This window comes from Cicer arietinum, chromosome 8 (assembly GCF_000331145.2).
Source record: "Cicer arietinum cultivar CDC Frontier isolate Library 1 chromosome 8, Cicar.CDCFrontier_v2.0, whole genome shotgun sequence".
NCBI classification, from domain to species: Eukaryota; Viridiplantae; Streptophyta; class Magnoliopsida; order Fabales; family Fabaceae; genus Cicer; species Cicer arietinum.
In genome coordinates this window covers 26,076,513-26,093,729 of record NC_021167.2, presented here as the reverse complement: position 1 = coordinate 26,093,729, position 17,217 = coordinate 26,076,513, and the positions used below count along the sequence as shown (strand labels likewise).

General features: G+C 28.5%; 1 protein-coding gene across 2 annotated transcripts; it reads left to right on the top strand.

Moving 5' to 3' along the window:
• Positions 1 to 10,288: 10,288 nt before the first annotated feature.
• Positions 10,289 to 16,155, top strand: MAPK14 (mitogen-activated protein kinase). 2 transcript variants are annotated; one of them, XM_012719246.3, is made up of 11 exons: positions 10,289 to 10,597; positions 11,807 to 12,209; positions 12,283 to 12,410; positions 12,560 to 12,619; positions 13,074 to 13,223; positions 13,447 to 13,602; positions 13,712 to 13,849; positions 13,939 to 14,012; positions 14,823 to 14,924; positions 15,187 to 15,400; positions 15,807 to 16,155. In XM_012719246.3, the coding sequence occupies exons 1-11, from the start codon at positions 10,397 to 10,399 to the stop codon at positions 15,876 to 15,878; spliced, it is 1,698 nt and encodes a 565-aa protein (XP_012574700.1). In that variant the 5' UTR covers positions 10,289 to 10,396; the 3' UTR covers positions 15,879 to 16,155. The 2 variants fall into 2 exon arrangements, with proteins under 2 accessions (XP_012574700.1, XP_004512727.1); XM_004512670.4 differs by having other exon boundaries at positions 15,804 to 16,155.
• Positions 16,156 to 17,217: the final 1,062 nt, after the last annotated feature.

Below are 17,217 nucleotides of genomic sequence, written 5' to 3'. Positions count from 1 at the left end.
AGAGAGAGATAGAGAGTGTATGAAATATTTTTATTTTTATTTTATTATATTTTAGAAAGAGAGAAAGAGAATAAGGGATAAAGGGTTAGGTGGTTTTGTGAAATAAGTGTGAGATTGGAATCCAAATTTCAAATCAAAAATGAAAGAGAAAGAATGAAAATCAGGAATGAATTAAGCAACCTTATTTTTTTTTTTAGGGGTGTACACTCAAAACCCTATTTCTTACCATTTAGAAGAAAAAATATATATATATATATTTATATTATTCTTAAATAATTACTTTTACCGATTTTTATTTATTTGTTATGACTTTTAAAAATAATTAGCATTTGAAGAAAAAATAAAAAGTTTCTTTAATTGATAAGTTGTTTGGAATTAATTTTAATAATTAATTATTTTCAAAATATATTTTCATGAAGTGGACAAATACAGAACATACTTTTTTAAAATTAATAAATGATTTATAAATTATTAAATTAAAAATCATTTTTTTATAACTAATAACAAAATAGCTCTCACTTTAGTTTATGTATGGTAGTGTGATGAAATTAATTCAATAAATTTCATTTTAATCAAAACTAAACTGAAATATAAAAAATAAATATATTTATATATAATAAGTTGGAGAATAAAATTTATATTTAAAGTTATATTAATATAAAAAAGTAGTATTCATTAATATTTGTTTTATTTTCAAATAACTCTTAATTTTATTGAACATATTTGCATAAATTACACTTTTAATGTACATATTTTTAAAATTAAATATATTTTTAGAAACAAATTAATTCCTATTGAAAAATATCTTTGACTTTCACTCCCATAATAATTTTGGTCACATAATATTACTTTTTTGGCTAATTTTAATTTATGTTATTAAATCAAATCATTGTATCTTTGATTTTTTTTTTTAATAATATCTTGTTTGCATATTTAAAATATCTTTCATAAAAACTTGAAATTATATAAAAATAATTAATTAAAAAAATCACTCGAAAACTCAAAAAACAATTAAAAACGGTTTTTAAACTCGTTTATTTTGTATTTGTAAAATTTAGTATTATTTCAATAAAATCTCAATTTATTTTGATTTTACAAAGACCAATAAGAATTCAAAGTCAAAATAATAGAGAATAAAAATTAAATTTTAAAATTATATAAAATTTTACAAAAAAATTTAACCTTTTTATAGTTAACTAAATTTCTTAATAGATTAATATTAGTTATTACTTTTACATAAATATAGTAATTTTAAATTTTTAAGTATATATTTAATATCATAGTAATTTGATAAAGTCACACTGAATTCTATAATTTTAAAAATAAATATAATTTATTTCTAAAATTATAACAATTTACCATAATACAAATTAAATTCATAAAATTTATTTTATATAATAAATATTAATATTATTAAAATAAATATTATATTTTAAATTTAAATTCAGAGTCTTTAGATGTGAAATTTATTTATCATTTTCTTAATATCGACATAAAATAAAAGTGAAACCAAACTTGGTCTTAAAATCTAGAGGGTGATGGATGAGTACAAAGAATACATGATGACGGTAATGATAATGGATGTGATTGGAAATCGGTATCATCTTGACCGTTCATTGCAACAGTAGTCACTAAGATAACTGACGTGGGGTTCTTTATCTGTTGTTTCTTTTCTTTTCTTTTTTCTTATAATGTTTTTTACTTTATTAGATTTATTTATTCTATTATGAATTTTCCATTTCAGGTTTGTACTCCCCTGCTTTATTCACTGTTTTCAGATCCATACACAAACAAATATTTACATAAATTGGTGAATTTTTAATGGATTTGCGGTGAATTTAATGGTTTTGACTTTTAATTACTATCTACATAAACAAATGATACATCACTCCTTAAGAAAACTGTACTAAAATGAGACATTAATTTTGTAGCTATAATCACACAAAAATTTATTTGAAACAAAAAAATTCAAATGTTATTTGTTTGTCATTAAATAAGTAGATGATTAAATGTGTCAATTCTAAATCTCTGCACCTAAATTATAAAGATCTATCAAATTCATTCTTTGCATCGTTACATTTATGTATCACAAAATGCACAAAATTTTGATTAGATATCTATTTGTCAAAAAAATTATTAGATATCTAAGATTTGAAGTACTAATAAAATAGCCATGCATCATGCATAAGTTTAGGAGTTGTTTATTTTGTAAAAGTATTGTTTATTTTTATTTATTAAAAATTATGTTAATTATATTTGTTAATAAAGAGGTAAAAAAAACTTTTATTTGTCTATACTATGAGAAATAATAAAAATATCAAAATTTTATTTTTTAAAATAGATTTTCATTATTAACTTTTCATTTTATCTTAATGACAATTATTTACTTTAAAATTATTTTGATTCTTATGTCACTTCGCTATGACATTTTTTAAAATATTTATATAATTATTCTAATATAGAAATGTGATTATATATATATATATATATATATATATATATATTATAACAGCAGCACATATTAATTAAATTAAACTCTAAAAAAGTTACTAATATTATTTAGTAAAAGTATTTTAAATTTTTCTATAATTACCTAAATGTAACATTTGAATTGTTATTTTAACTTTAATGATTTCATAGGTTAAAAAAGAAAAAAAGCGGTGCACTTGTGTTAATTAATTCACACACCGTAAATTGGAAAAGTAATTAGAACCAAAATTAAAACAAATCCAAGAGAATTAATGAAGGGGTAACGTAATGTGACACGAGAACAATAACATAATGTATTGAATCTGAGATTCAAACTTTTTGGTTCGCCAAAAAATAATTCAAATTTCAAAGGAAACCAAATGTTCCCGCCCTTTTAAAAAGAAGAGGTAGATTGAGGAAATTTCATTTGCAAACTTTGGATTAAAATTAAAATGGAAATAAATAAAAGGATGATGTGTTATGTTTGTCATAACTGTTTGTATACGTTATCAAGTGGACCACATACACAAAAGTACAAAAAGTGTGTTCAAAATAAACATACAATATTTAATATGAGTATTGAGACTTCATTGAGTATTGAGTGCTCATGTCATCACTTATGTGTGCGTTTCTTTTGACTTCTAACCTGGAAAATATAAAATTCACTTTTAGTCAAATAATATTTACCGTATTTGATTATTTTATATATATTAAGAAAATATAATAAATAGAATAAAAATAATTGTGATTTTATTATTTATCAGTCTATTTTTATTATAATATGGAAAGTGAATAATAATAATCTGTGAATGGTATAAATCATATTACTTCGATAATATAATTGAAATAAAGTAATTATATTTATATTAAAAATAAAAAATGACAATTATTTTGTGACAAATATTTTTTGTTCAAATGTGACAATTATTTTAGAATCTACCAAGTAGTTTTGTCTAAAAATAAAAAGGCATATCTTAGATATATTACATGTGTCCCTATGTATAAGACTTTGTTAAGGGAATCATGAGAATTAATAAAGTTAAATGTAATCTTGAGTATAATCGTCTTAAATAATTTGGAGGTTATGTTCTAATAAACACTCAAAACTCAAAAAACACAACTTTTGATCATTGATCTTAAGACTTCATGCATGAAAACATCACATTTTACTACTAGATAATTGCAAGATATATAATATTTTGTGAATATTGACAATATATAGCTAATACTTTTTAGACCATTCAAATTTTTGGAGACATATGTGGTGGCTCAGTCTGCACAAGTTATGAGCTAGGTTTAGGAGATAGACAAAATTAAATATTTTTTCAAATATTCAACAAGTATTTGATATTTCATATTTTGAACTTGGATACCATCTTCTTACCTTAAAAATAATTCATCAAAAAATATTTCGCAAAATACCGGTCTAAATTTAAAGGTAGCACGTCTTTGTATCTTTTCGAATATCATCATTCATAGTCAACGTAATGTTTATAATTAAGGGAAAAAAATATTCATTTAGATTAATAATAATAATAATAATAATAATAATAATAATAATAATAATAATAATAATAATAAAAACCATAAATTATATTATTTGATATTTTTAAATAGGAGAATATGACTTAATGTCATATATTATTCTAATATTTATCTAATTTTTAGAATACTTCTCGTTCCATATATAATTTATTCAATAAATTATAATTATGTATTATAATTTTATTCAAAAAAATTTCTAAAAGAATATTCAAAATACGTATTACTAATTAAATACATATTTTCTTTTAAAATTATATAATTTGTAAAATACATATTTTCTTAAAATTATATAATTTGTAAAATATCGTATTTTAACTAACTTCTCAATGAAAAACATTTGTTTTGTTTACTTCACAAAGTAAATATTGTAACTATTGTAGTATAATATTTTTCAAAATTTTATCTAGAAGATATTCAAGAGACACAATATTAATAAAATATATATGTCTCTTGTATAGTTTATATAATAAATTAAAACTATTTTATTATATATTATATTCAAAGTTTATATGTTAAGTTATTGACTCGTGAAATATAACATTTTAACTAAATAATTATTGACGAACATTTATCTTGTGTATGATTTATAAATGAAATTATAAATATTGTGATATAACGTTCTTCAAATTTTTAAGTAGAAGATGTTTAAGAGGCGAACTACTAATAAACTACACATTCCTCTTTTGATTAAATGATGAATATATCATCATACCTTTTGTTTTGTTAGCATATTTAATTTTTTAAATTCTGCAATATCTCAAAGTCATGAACAATCCTATGATGTAAATTATCATCGGTGATTATTAAATATACTACACCAACCATCAAATCTATAGAATGCAAATTTGCTTTCAAATTTGAAGGAATTTGGTGATTTTAAACAACATTCTCTTCTGACACTGCATCACTTCTATATCCTACAATATGAATATTTGGATAATGAAGATCATTTATTTGTTGTTCTATGTTCTCTGTATAAGATAAGTTGAATCCAAATATCTTGTTAATTGCATCATGATCATTTTATCAACATGGTGTAACTCTTTCTCAGCATCTCCCAAGGGAAGTGATCATGTTATAACTTCCCCGTTATGATTTTCAGGATTTAAAATTTTAACAGAGTCTTATTCAAATGTTTCATTATGATTCTTATCAATTAAGTGGAATGAATAATCACAAGAAAGCGATGGATTGAATTGTGATACTTTTTAAAAACATTGTTCCACAATCCATAGTGGTTCAAGCAAAAATAGATTGCGTCCATTTGTCACCTTTTGTGTGATTTTTCACTGCCTCTCTTCAGAATGTTTTGTTCTTCAGAGCTTTTCTTTTGATCAATCTAGACCAATTATAATTTATTTATCATCAACCACAAAAGACTTACAATTCGTTCATTTAAGACTCGATCAGACTTTACAATGATTTCACTCATACGAACTTTAACACAAGAAAGATTTGAGAATGTTACAAGTAAAGGAAATGTGTAGGTGGGATATAAACTTCACTCAAGTATTTGGAGAGAAATTTTTTAGCACACTCAGTGTAACATCCTCATAATATTTTAACAAAAGTTGTAGTGTGTTTGATTCTTTCGAAGAGAGCTTTGATTGATAGGGAATTAAAATAAGCAAATTATAATTGTAATGATCTTTCGTGCTTAAACCTTCTACAGGTATATATAGATGAAATTAGCTTCATAATAGTCTCGAAATACCAATATATTTGTTAACATAATTTCGTATAAAATTGGAGATCAATTAGCTTGTTTCTTTAAGCTTTGCAATGATCATCCTTATGATTATAACATTCTTCTAAAATATGGCTTTGGTGCAAAAAATGGTGAGATATTTGTCTTGCTTTTATGACACTTATTGCTTAGTGTATGAAAGTTTGTGTGCAAAGGTTACATCTTTTGTACTTTAAAGTACAATTTTTTTTTCAATTTTTTTTTGTGAGCTTACTTTAAACAGTCTAATTGTTATCGTTGATTTTATTGTTCAGAACGTTCTAAAAACAATTTGTTTTCTTTATTTGAACTTCAATTTATTTTCTAACAGTCATTTTTCTCTTTTTTCTGACATTTTCTTCTTAAGAATGCCATATACATTGTGGTATGCTTGAGAAATCAACTGGTTCATAGGGATTAGTAGGTGGCGGAGGTGGTGTAAAGGTGGACACATCATTTGTCATGTTATGAATAATTTTAATGGATAACTTATTTGAACGCAAAATTTAAATCATCTAAAGGTACTTTAAAATGATTGCAAATTTTAATTAGTGTCATTTCATAAGGCATAAATGGTTTCTTTCTCCTAGGTAGAGATCCTGTGATCATGAGCAGAAGATCATTTTTAGTAACTTTGTCTATACTTCCTATTTGAGGAGTCAAGTGGTGAAGACACATGCTATGAAGAATTTTTGGGGCTTGTTTTGAGTTGAAACCATGATTCTTGTTCCAAGATCTATAAATATATCTCTGTACACCTCTAATCTTTTCGTTCCAACTACTTGATACCAAAAATCACCGCAAAGTATCAATCAATTAATTAAGAAATTTAATATTTTAGCAATGATTTTGGGATAGTGATCAATCTATACTCCTTTGATGTTGAATGAGAGAGATTTTTAATCTCATTTTGGGTTCACTACATCATATAATCCTCTTATCACTCTAAGAAAATGATCTTTTTGAATATGAAGAAATTCATACTAGTCCAAAGCATCTAATAAATATTTTACATCAAAACCTATGTTTTCCAAATTACGAAAAGTAAAAAATCTCCCGGTGCCAATGGGTCTACTCGACAATTTTTCACTGAAAATAGTATTTATGACTTCATGTTGAAAAAGAAGGATTTGAGTGGAGTGTTAAGTCTTGGGTTTTTTTTTAGATTGGGTGGTCTTTTGATTGTAGTTTGGTAGGTTTGAATTTATGAACATTTGGTGAAATAGTTTTTTGTAAAGGATTTTCTTAGCTTTAGATGCATATAGTTTATTTGAAATAGTTTCAAAAGGTATTGGTGTAGGCTTGGAGGTTCGTGTTATATATAAATAAAGGGTTTCAAAGATGAAGTTTTTGTGATCGTGGATCTTTTGAAACTAGTATTTTTGAACATGATGGTGGTTTTGTCGGAGTTGAGTTTTTTATGGCGAAGGTTGGGATGATTTTGGAGGAGAGTCGACTTCTTCAAACTGAGATTTGATGGTTAAGAATATATTTTCCAAGCTTTTGGTTTTTCTATTGTTTCCTGTGCTTGCTTGAATCCTTGATGATCTTCGAGTTTGGGCATAAGTGTGGATCTGGCTTTCTTTGCCTTCCTTAAGTGAGGAGGAGGAGTGGTCATATTAGACATTTTAGGTTGTGGCTTAAGAGGTAGCATCACAATTAAAGGTTGATGAGTACTTCGTCTTGGTGGAGTGAAGCTTAGTGGAGAAGATTAATTTGAAGGTTGGTTTGGTGGTGGAGAACTTGATGCTTGATGTGAAAAAAACATTTTTTCTATTCCATTTGTGCTATCTTATTTGATCCTTTAGTTCGAGCCATGTGTATAAAAGAGTTGTGCATTTTCTTTTTAACAAGGTTTAAAACGATGAAACAGAAATGACAAGTACATGTTGAGAGATAAATATTAGATGGGTGATGATGAGAGGAAACATAGTAGTTTGATTGCAAAAAGACTTTTATGATTTGGATTAGATAACTGGTAAAAGGCGACTTGAAAAGAATGATTACCCTACGTATCCTAACATGTACTTGTTGGAGAGAGATACACTAGTCGTTTGTCAACGGTTACTTTTCATAGAAAAAGGAAAATGAGAAGTTGGGTATGCATAATGTATCCATTTGAGGAGAGTTAATTTGTAACCTAACATTTAAAATATTCATAATGTTATTCATTTTAGATTGTTTTGATGATGGATCCTAGCATAACATCTTGAGTTTGTTTTGGGATAAAAGAATGTCTAACAAGATTTTTGATAATCCTCAATTAATTGCCAACATGATGTTTTTATTTATAAATCCATAATTTTTCTTTTATAAAATTAAATTTATCTTCTACAAGGGGTTTGATAAATGTATCAGTTAGTCGATTATCATAAAAATCAATTTCATATCATTTTTATTCACACGATCTCCAATAAAATAATATTTTATCTCAATATATTTTGATCTTGAATATTAAATTGGACTTTTGAGAGATTTATTGCACTTGTATTATCACATAAAATAAGTATATTTGAGCACCTTAGTGAATAATCGTCAAGTTGGTTTCTCATTCACAAAATTTGTGAACAATAATTTGCAGTCGATATGCATTCAACACCAGTTGTGGACAAGGCTATAGTATTTTTCTTTCTGCACGATCAACTTGGAAGAGTTTGTCCAAGAAACTGACACGATCTACTTGTACTTTTTCTTTCAATTTTGTCTTTAGCACAATCAAAATCACAACAAACTACATAATCAAGATGTGAACCTTTGTTATACCAAAGACCAAAATCAATAGTACCAAAAGATATTTAAATTCCATTTAATTGCAATATGATGAGATTCTTTGGGCGTATATTGAAACCCATAACATAGTTCTATAGAAAACACTATGGTTGGTCTATTTGCAATTAAAAATGAGTATTTATTTACAATATTTAGCATGGGATGAGGGTGAAGAAGCGCATAATGTTTACTGCATGAAGTGGGATAAGATGTATTTACCTAAAGAGTAGAGTAATTTAGGTGTGCGAGATATAAAAACCTTTAACTCAACTCTATTGGATAAATGACATTGAAGGTCAATGGTGGATAATGACGATCAATTGTTAAAGGTGTTATCCCATAAGTACGATGTTGAGTGCACGGGTGCAAATGGTGTGGTGGCTGGGGGTTATTTTTGGTTGATGGACATTAATTTGGTTGAAGGGGGGCAAATGTTGTGTCTCATGAGTGGTTTAATGGTAATTTGAGGGAAATAGTCTGGTGGAAGTAGATCAACCTCTTTTTGGTCGGTTCCGTGAAATTACCGAGGTATTTCGAGGGATTGTTTTTCTAAGTTATTTTATTTGTCATAAGATATAGAGGTGTCTACTTATGCTCTTATTCAACTAGGTTTTGATGATGGTGAGGGTTTTGAGGTGGAGGCATAAGTTGTTTCAGTGAGAGGAGAGTTTGGTAGTGGAGTGTATGGAGTTTTTGTCTAACAATTACTTGCAGTATGGTAGTGAAAATTCACGATATTCGAATAATGTCTCTTGTGTTTGGTTAACAAATGACACTTACCAACATCTAGATGGTGCCATCAATGTGCCTTCACAATTGTTGGTTGATATAGTTTGAAATAAAATTGTTCCATTAAATGTATCCACTTTTGCATGGATAATGTAATGACAAGTTGCAAAAGGAAGGTGAACTCGATTAGTTGAGGTATTCTAATTGCGATTCTCAACTTTGTGTGATGAAATGTAAAGTGTTGAAAATTGCTCAAGATTTATTTTTTAAAATGCCTTTTTATTATCAAGTGTGACAAGGAGTTTTGTATAGGTTAGACATTTCATGTGTTTTGTCAAATCTTGAAGAGGATAATGCAGTTCAATTTGGAGGTTTGTTTTAGCGTAATAGAGTTTTTCGGTCAAAAATGAGAGTAATCTGATTTGCTACTCCATGATTCATATGAAAATCAAAGAACACAATAATTTTTTTGTTATAATACAAAGAATGTCATTCATTTACTTGAGAGTATTAAATTATTGTATTGGAGACAAATTAAACTTTATGTGAAATATTTTTTTTTAAATTTCAAAGTGGTGCGGTCAACCCAATAAGTATCCACATCTATATAAAAAAACTTTAATAGTAGTTTAATTTATTTTCTCTATCATTTTGATTGGTGAATGTTTAGTTGAATTCTATTTTACAAAACAAATCCTAAATCTTATAAAAATTGAAAACTTTTCTAAATATATTGATATTTGTGTAAGTATAAAATGAAAACTTTTCTAAATATATTAGTATTTGTGTAATACTTAATCTATTTATCAACTTGTTAATTTTTATTTATATCGTTTTGAATATTAGTTATACTACAAACAATATATACAAATTACACCCAAATTTATATTTATATTTTTGGTAAATAAATCAAATCTAATAAATAAATATAAATATTACCCATATAAAGAGGAAAATGATAAATAAACAAAATTATAAAATTATACAAAAATAAAAGTTTTAAAATATAAAAAACTGAAAATAAAAAAATCAAATAATTGAGAAGGAAAAAAGAGTGGGAAGAAAAAGGAAGGAAAAGAAAGAAGAGAGAGAGAGAGAGAGAGAGAGAAGCAATGTTGATTTGGAGGAGTGGCGAAGATTGAGGAGATTGAAGTGTATATGGGTGGTGGAGGTACACTCGTTGATGGCATTCGTCGATTCTTCAATCGTCGTACTTCTATTAACAATGATGTTCTTAATACAATAAACAACAACCTTAACAATGTCGAATACAAGAACAACAATCCTTCTTCTTTGAATCTTCTCAAAGTTCCTATTCGTTCCAATTTCATACCTTCTTCCATGGATCGTCACAAAAAGGTTCTTTTTATTTTTTATTTTTTTATTCTTTCTCTCAATGAAGATCCACCCTTTTGGTTTTTTAATATAAAAAATTTAACTTTTTTATTTTATTTTTCTTTATGTGATTTGACTGTTATATGATGTTTGATTGTTTTTTTATTCTTTCTCTCAATGAAGATCCACCCTTTTTTGTGTTTGTATGATTCTTGTTTTCTTTTTATGATTTGCTATTTATTGTATGTATGTTTGGGTTGACATAAATTGATTTTGAATGAATTGATTTTAGTTAAAAATGAATTGAATGTAAAATGGTTTATGATTGTATAAGGTTACGTTAAAATGTGTTGAACAATAAGTTTTAGTGGAAAGTTCACGTTTAGATTCAAGTTGGAATCAATTCTGGAGGCGAAATCAATTTTTCTTGAGAGCAACCAAACATGTCAAAATCAATTTTACACTTCAAGAATCAATTTTGGTTGCTCCAATTTGGGGATGTATCTTTGTTGGGAATATTGGTTTTGACTTGTTTTGTGCGTGTGTGTAAATCATGGCATGGATTTGGTGTAAATTTTGTATGGGAGGAGGATTCTAAAGAATAGGAAATGCTAGAGTTTTGATGGTGGATATTGTAATTGATTTCATTGAGGTAGCATTCGGTTATAAGTTATTGAGTTAGCCTTATCATGCTTAGTGTATCTTTTCTTACCATTTTTTTCTTAAGGAAGATTCATAGTTAGCAATTTTCATGACAGCCATGGCTTTGATTTATCCTCATGTCATGGCTTATCTTAAGATAGTGTTTGATCATGTGTGTTCTGAAGTTTCTAGTGTGTGATTTTGATTTGCTATTACAATTATAGATGGAGCTCAATACGAAGAAGTGCTAACACTAATGGCATCTTTGGTATATGCGAACTTGCAAGAGTGTGTCCTATTTGACTGTCTGATATAGTCATATATTTATATCATGCTTTTGTTTCGCGATGTTTCCTAGCATCAACACCTTGGACTGAAGGCATGTCTAGTGTTTGACAGGTGTCGACACATTCAATTTTTTCCGACATTTTAAAATAATTATCGGTTTCTATGTGTCAATGTCATGTTCAGTGTCAGTTCTTCATAGCTTCCTTACATCTGTTAATGTAGAATTTACAATAGGTTAAAAGAGAAGATCAAATGAAGTTGTGGTGCTTATATTATCTTTACATGTTTATTGTTATCGAACAGGGGGAGGTAGAGTTTTTTACCGAGTATGGAGAGGCAAGTCGTTACCAAGTCCAAGAAGTAGTTGGAAAAGGTAGTTATGGTGTTGTGGTTTCTGCTGTGGATACTCATAACGGGGAAAAAGTTGCAATTAAGAAAATCAATGATGTTTTCGAGCATGTATCGGATGCCACACGAATACTAAGAGAAATTAAACTCCTTCGTTTGCTTCGACATCCTGATATAGTTGAAATTAAACATATAATGCTTCCTCCTTCACGAAGAGAGTTCAAGGACGTCTATGTTGTGTTTGAGTTGATGGAGTCTGACCTTCATCAAGTAATTAAGGCAAATGATGATCTGACTCCCGAGCACTATCAATTTTTCTTGTACCAACTTCTTCGCGGCCTGAAATATACACATACAGGTATGCTTTTAACTAATTCCTTGGCGAGTTATGCAGACGGTGATCTTAAACTAAGATGATAACTTTCTTGCAGCCAATGTGTTTCATCGCGATTTGAAGCCAAAAAATATTCTAGCTAATGCTGATTGCAAACTAAAAATATGCGATTTTGGGCTTGCTCGAGTTTCATTTAATGATGCTCCGTCAGCTATATTCTGGACTGTAAGCATTCTATTGTATATATCATGGCAATCAGTTGCACTTATTTTTTCTTGTCTGCTTTTAAAGATTTTCAGCAGATTTATTTATTTTTTGTCCACAAATTATCCTTTTAATCATCTTGCTGATTCATTTAACCTTCTTATACTAAGGACTACGTCGCGACTCGGTGGTATCGTGCACCTGAACTATGTGGTTCTTTTTTCTCAAAAGTAAGTTTTTTTTTTCTTTCTCTATGCCTTGCATCCCTCTTTCTTGTATTGTTTATCATGTTATGCTTCAAATCCAGTTAATCCTAGTTATATTAGTCCAGTAATCGCTTGTTAAGTCTCATACATTTAAATTTAAATTCTGAATATTAGCATATACGAAACTTTCGATGTGGAAATACTTCCTGAATTCAGAGTTGATGCTTCTAGACTATGTAGTACCGATACTTCAGATTGAAGACGTGTTCGATGTCTGATATGTGTCGGTGTCTATTTTTCTAATTTGTTATCAGTGCCAATGACATGACCGGTTCCAAATTAGTGGCTGTTTAGTGCTTCATAACTTCTAGAGTAGTTACCTTTTCAATCATCCTCTGCCTGGGTTATATATAAAATAAGAAATCAAATATATAAAGTATTGAGGTATTATGTAATTTCAAATCCTTGTCTTTTGCAGTATACTCCAGCAATTGATATTTGGAGCATTGGATGCATATTTGCAGAAATGCTTAGTGGCAAGCCATTGTTTCCTGGGAAAAATGTGGTGCACCAATTGGATCTCATGACTGATTTGCTTGGTACTCCTCCTGCCGAATCCATTTCGAGGGTTAGTTTAGTTTAATCCAAATCTAGTGTGTAGTTTGTAAACAAATTTCTAATGATATTAAATTATTAATTAATTATAAACTTCTATGTTTCCTGCTTTAAAACACTTAATATCTTATGTTTTGGCAATTCTCGTTACGATTTGTTTTGGTAATCGCCTTTCAGGCTTGCTTTACTTCGTCTTCGTTGTCCTCTTGTAAATAATTTTAGTCTTAATTTTACAGATTCGAAATGAGAAGGCTAGAAGGTACCTTAGTAGCATGCGAAAAAAGCAACCGGTTCCATTCACCAAAAAATTTCCAAATGTAGATCCTTCGGCTCTTAGTTTGCTGGAGCGTTTACTTGCATTTGATCCTAAAGATCGTCCAACAGCCGAAGAGGTTGAAATTCACTTACCTAAATAGTTGACAAATGGGAATTTTTGTCGAATGCACCAATCAAAATATATCGTACCAAGTTCCTTATTTTTTTTTATGTGTGTGATTGCAGGCACTGTCTGATCCTTACTTTCATGGTTTGTCAAATGTGGACCGTGAACCATCCACTCAACCCATTTCGAAACTCGAGTTTGAGTTTGAGAGAAGAAAATTGACCAAAGATGATGTTAGAGAGCTGATATATCGAGAGGTGTGACCGTTCGTTTCAATGATTTGGTCAATATTTTATCTTCTGCTTTGTGGCTTGTCAATAATTTGTTATGCATTTGTGATGAACAGATTTTAGAGTATCATCCCCAGATGCTCCAAGAATATCTTAGCGGCGGAGATCAAACAAGCTTCATGTATCCGAGGTAGGGATTTAATACTAAGAATTTTACAATGGTTTTTAAAGGATTTATTTCTTAAGCTAAATACTTAATCCATTCTAAGTTCTTGTTTTGACTTTGGAACTTTGTCTAGTAATCATAATTTATTTCCTAAGCTAAATACTTCATCGCCTCAATCATTGCGCGACTCCTTCCATCAATATGTCATCACACAAAATGATAATTTTGCCATTTGCATCATTTGTTATATCATATCACGCTATTATCTATTCCATCTCAAACTTATCAATAGGATTGTATAAATAAATATTGTATGCGGTGCACACCAAACATCTGATAGGATAAGAGCTTATTAGACTTATTATAATCATAATTTGTCATATCTATAACGACCACCAAATGAGCCCTTACTGTTGTTGTGCCAAGGTTCCATTGGATATTTTCTATGCAAATACATGTGCAAAACATCAGCATACAAGTTTAATTTTTTTTTTATGAAAAAAATTTAGGGTGAAGGTATGGTGCCCCAGTCCAAGGTAGGAAAGACCTTAGGGCTCACTGATCACTTACAAATGGATTTATATTTTTGAACTCCTAATTATCTTGAGTCAAAATGCTAATTACTCCATTTAATTTTTCACACTATTAAAACTTTGAACACCTAATTATCCATTTTTTATCGGTGATTCTTGTACAAATTATAGTTTTGACTCTGGAGAAACAATTCATGGTTACATAATCGTCTGTGCTTGCATCTCATATAAGAAATACATGTTTTTGAAAATTGTTGCATTCTTCGGATTTGAGTCCTTAATTATGTTATGTGTTACACAGTGGAGTTGATCGGTTCAAGCGACAGTTTGCACATCTCGAAGACAATTATGGGAAAGGCGAACGAGGCTCTCCATTGCTGAGACAACATGCATCCTTACCTAGGTAAGTTTCAGTTAAACTTCGCAAACCCCTACTTTTACTAGATAAAACCTTTGTGAACCTATTCAAATGCTAGATATGTAGACTTGCACAATAAACTACCATATTTTTGTGTTGTTCTTTTGAAGGTTCATTTAGTTTATAACTTTTTTAGGGTTTGAAATTTTAATCAAGATTAATTATTGTCTCTTCAACCTTCATAGGCGATACTTGCAATATTGCTTTAGAGCATGCATTGACTATTTCGAATTTTGAATTTTTTCAGAGAGCGTGTTCCTGCTCCGAAGGACGAAAACAATCAAAATAATGATTGTGAAATGCCAACTGGATCAAATCTTCATAGCCCTCCCGGGGTAACCGATTCTGGCGACTCAGATGCACAAAGTGGATCGTCGAAGAACTTCACGCGTAGTCTTTTGAAGAGTGCCAGCATTAGCGGTTCAAAATGTATAGATGTCAAACAAAGTAAAGATCCTGAGGTTAGTATTCAACTCTCCTTTCTTGGTTGGAAAGAAAAATCACCAGAATATACAATAATTGATTATGATTTACTTTTTGAATTGTTCATATACCTTACAATAATATCCATCTTACATTTTTCTTATTAGATTAAATATGTTTAGTCCCTATGATTATCTCGAATCTTGTTTTTAGTCTCTCTTCTCTACCCATTTTTTAGTCCTACAAATTACAAAACGACATGCTTTTAGTCCTCTTCAGGGACAAAAAACACGTAGTTTTATAATTTATATGGATTAAAAAGTTGGTATAGAGGCTGAAAATAAAAAGTAAAAATTTTAGAGATTAAAAACACAACAAATTTTGGTAAACATTTTTCAAATTTCTCTTCTCACTAAGTTGATGGCATTACTTTCTCCATAGAAGGAGCCAATTCCGGAGGTCAACGATGAAGCGGTGGACGAGTTGTCGGAGAAGGTGGCTGCTCTCCTTGCTTAGTTCAAGCTTTGATTCATTATTTTTTTTTTATCTAAATTTCTTTGAGATTATAAGTACCAAATTCAATCCTATGCATAGAAATCCTACAATTTTTTTCTTAGTAGAAGCTAAATGTAGGGCTACATTGTTACAAGTTACCATTTTGTATCATTCACCATAACAATTCATGTAAGTATATGTATTTGTGTAATAGTACTCATTAATTTCTACACCACAATGTATATTAGTACTCAATATTCATTCTCAATCCTCAAGCAGAGGTGGTTCTAGTTGCAAATGTTAGTGGTATTTCTTGTTCTGCATCGATTAAAAATGTTAATTGATTGGGTTTGATAACTTTTGTACCTTTGTATATTTTTATTCTTCGTACGCTTTGTGTTTAGAATTTTTAATTTATTTTAATATATCATTTGATTGTTTTAAAAAAAATAATAAAAGTTGATGTTTTCTAATAAGTGTTTAAAGTAAATTTATTATTATTATTATTAGACACTCATCCTTGTTAAGTCAACCACTTTCTTATAAAAAAATATCAACTTAGGATATATGTTCTTAATTTAATTTATAAAAATTAATAACTAATAATACTATTAATTTTATAAAAATATCATTCTTATATATATTATGGATTTTTCGTGTAAAGTGAGCATTTCATTTTTCATTTTAAAAATAAAGTGAATAATATTAATAGTTGATTATTAAATACATGATTATTATTTTGTGCACGTATAATTGAATACTTATAATATCAATTTTTGATCAATTAACTCCAACTTTTTACTTTAAAGGAACCAAATTCATATATTCAAAATAGTTTCTCTTTTAATATTGCTTTCAAATTCTGATTTTATTTTATTTTAAAATCTGTAAAGTAATTATTATTTTTAGAAATTGATTATTTTTTTAAAATAAACTATAACAAATAAAGCCTTTAAAAAATCTCTATGTTTCGTCAAAAAAAATATAGTAGTAAATTTTTTTGAGTAATGAATCTCAAATTCTCAAGTACTAACTAACTCAGAATCTCACTCGAGTGAAAAAAACTAACCTTATTATTAATTAAACAATTCCAACGACGTCGTTTTCATAGTACGCGCTGAAACCTAGTGACTAGGGTAGGGAGCTATAATAGAAAAACACTCCCAAACCGTTTTACTTTTGCATAATGCTACGTCCTTACGACAAAAACCTCCTCGCAAAACAAGCACTAGTACAATTCATCAAAGACCGTCCATTCAACTTCTCACAATCACAACCGTCCATCACATGGACTTCTGACGCCGTCATTCATTTCCTCCGTTCCATCTCCCGTTTCTCCTTCCAACCTTCCATCGGCCGT

What these genes read in the sequence shown, in the direction of transcription:
- MAPK14 (XM_004512670.4), top strand. Translation starts at nt 10,397, where the DNA reads ATGGGTGGTGGAGGTACACTCGTTGATGGCATTCGTCGATTCTTCAAT. An exon ending in CGTCAGCTATATTCTGGACT is followed by an intron (nt 12,411 to 12,559) that starts GTAAGCATTCTA and finishes TCTTATACTAAG; the next exon opens with GACTACGTCGCGACTCGGTG. An exon ending in GAGAGCTGATATATCGAGAG is followed by an intron (nt 13,850 to 13,938) that starts GTGTGACCGTTC and finishes TGTGATGAACAG; the next exon opens with ATTTTAGAGTATCATCCCCA.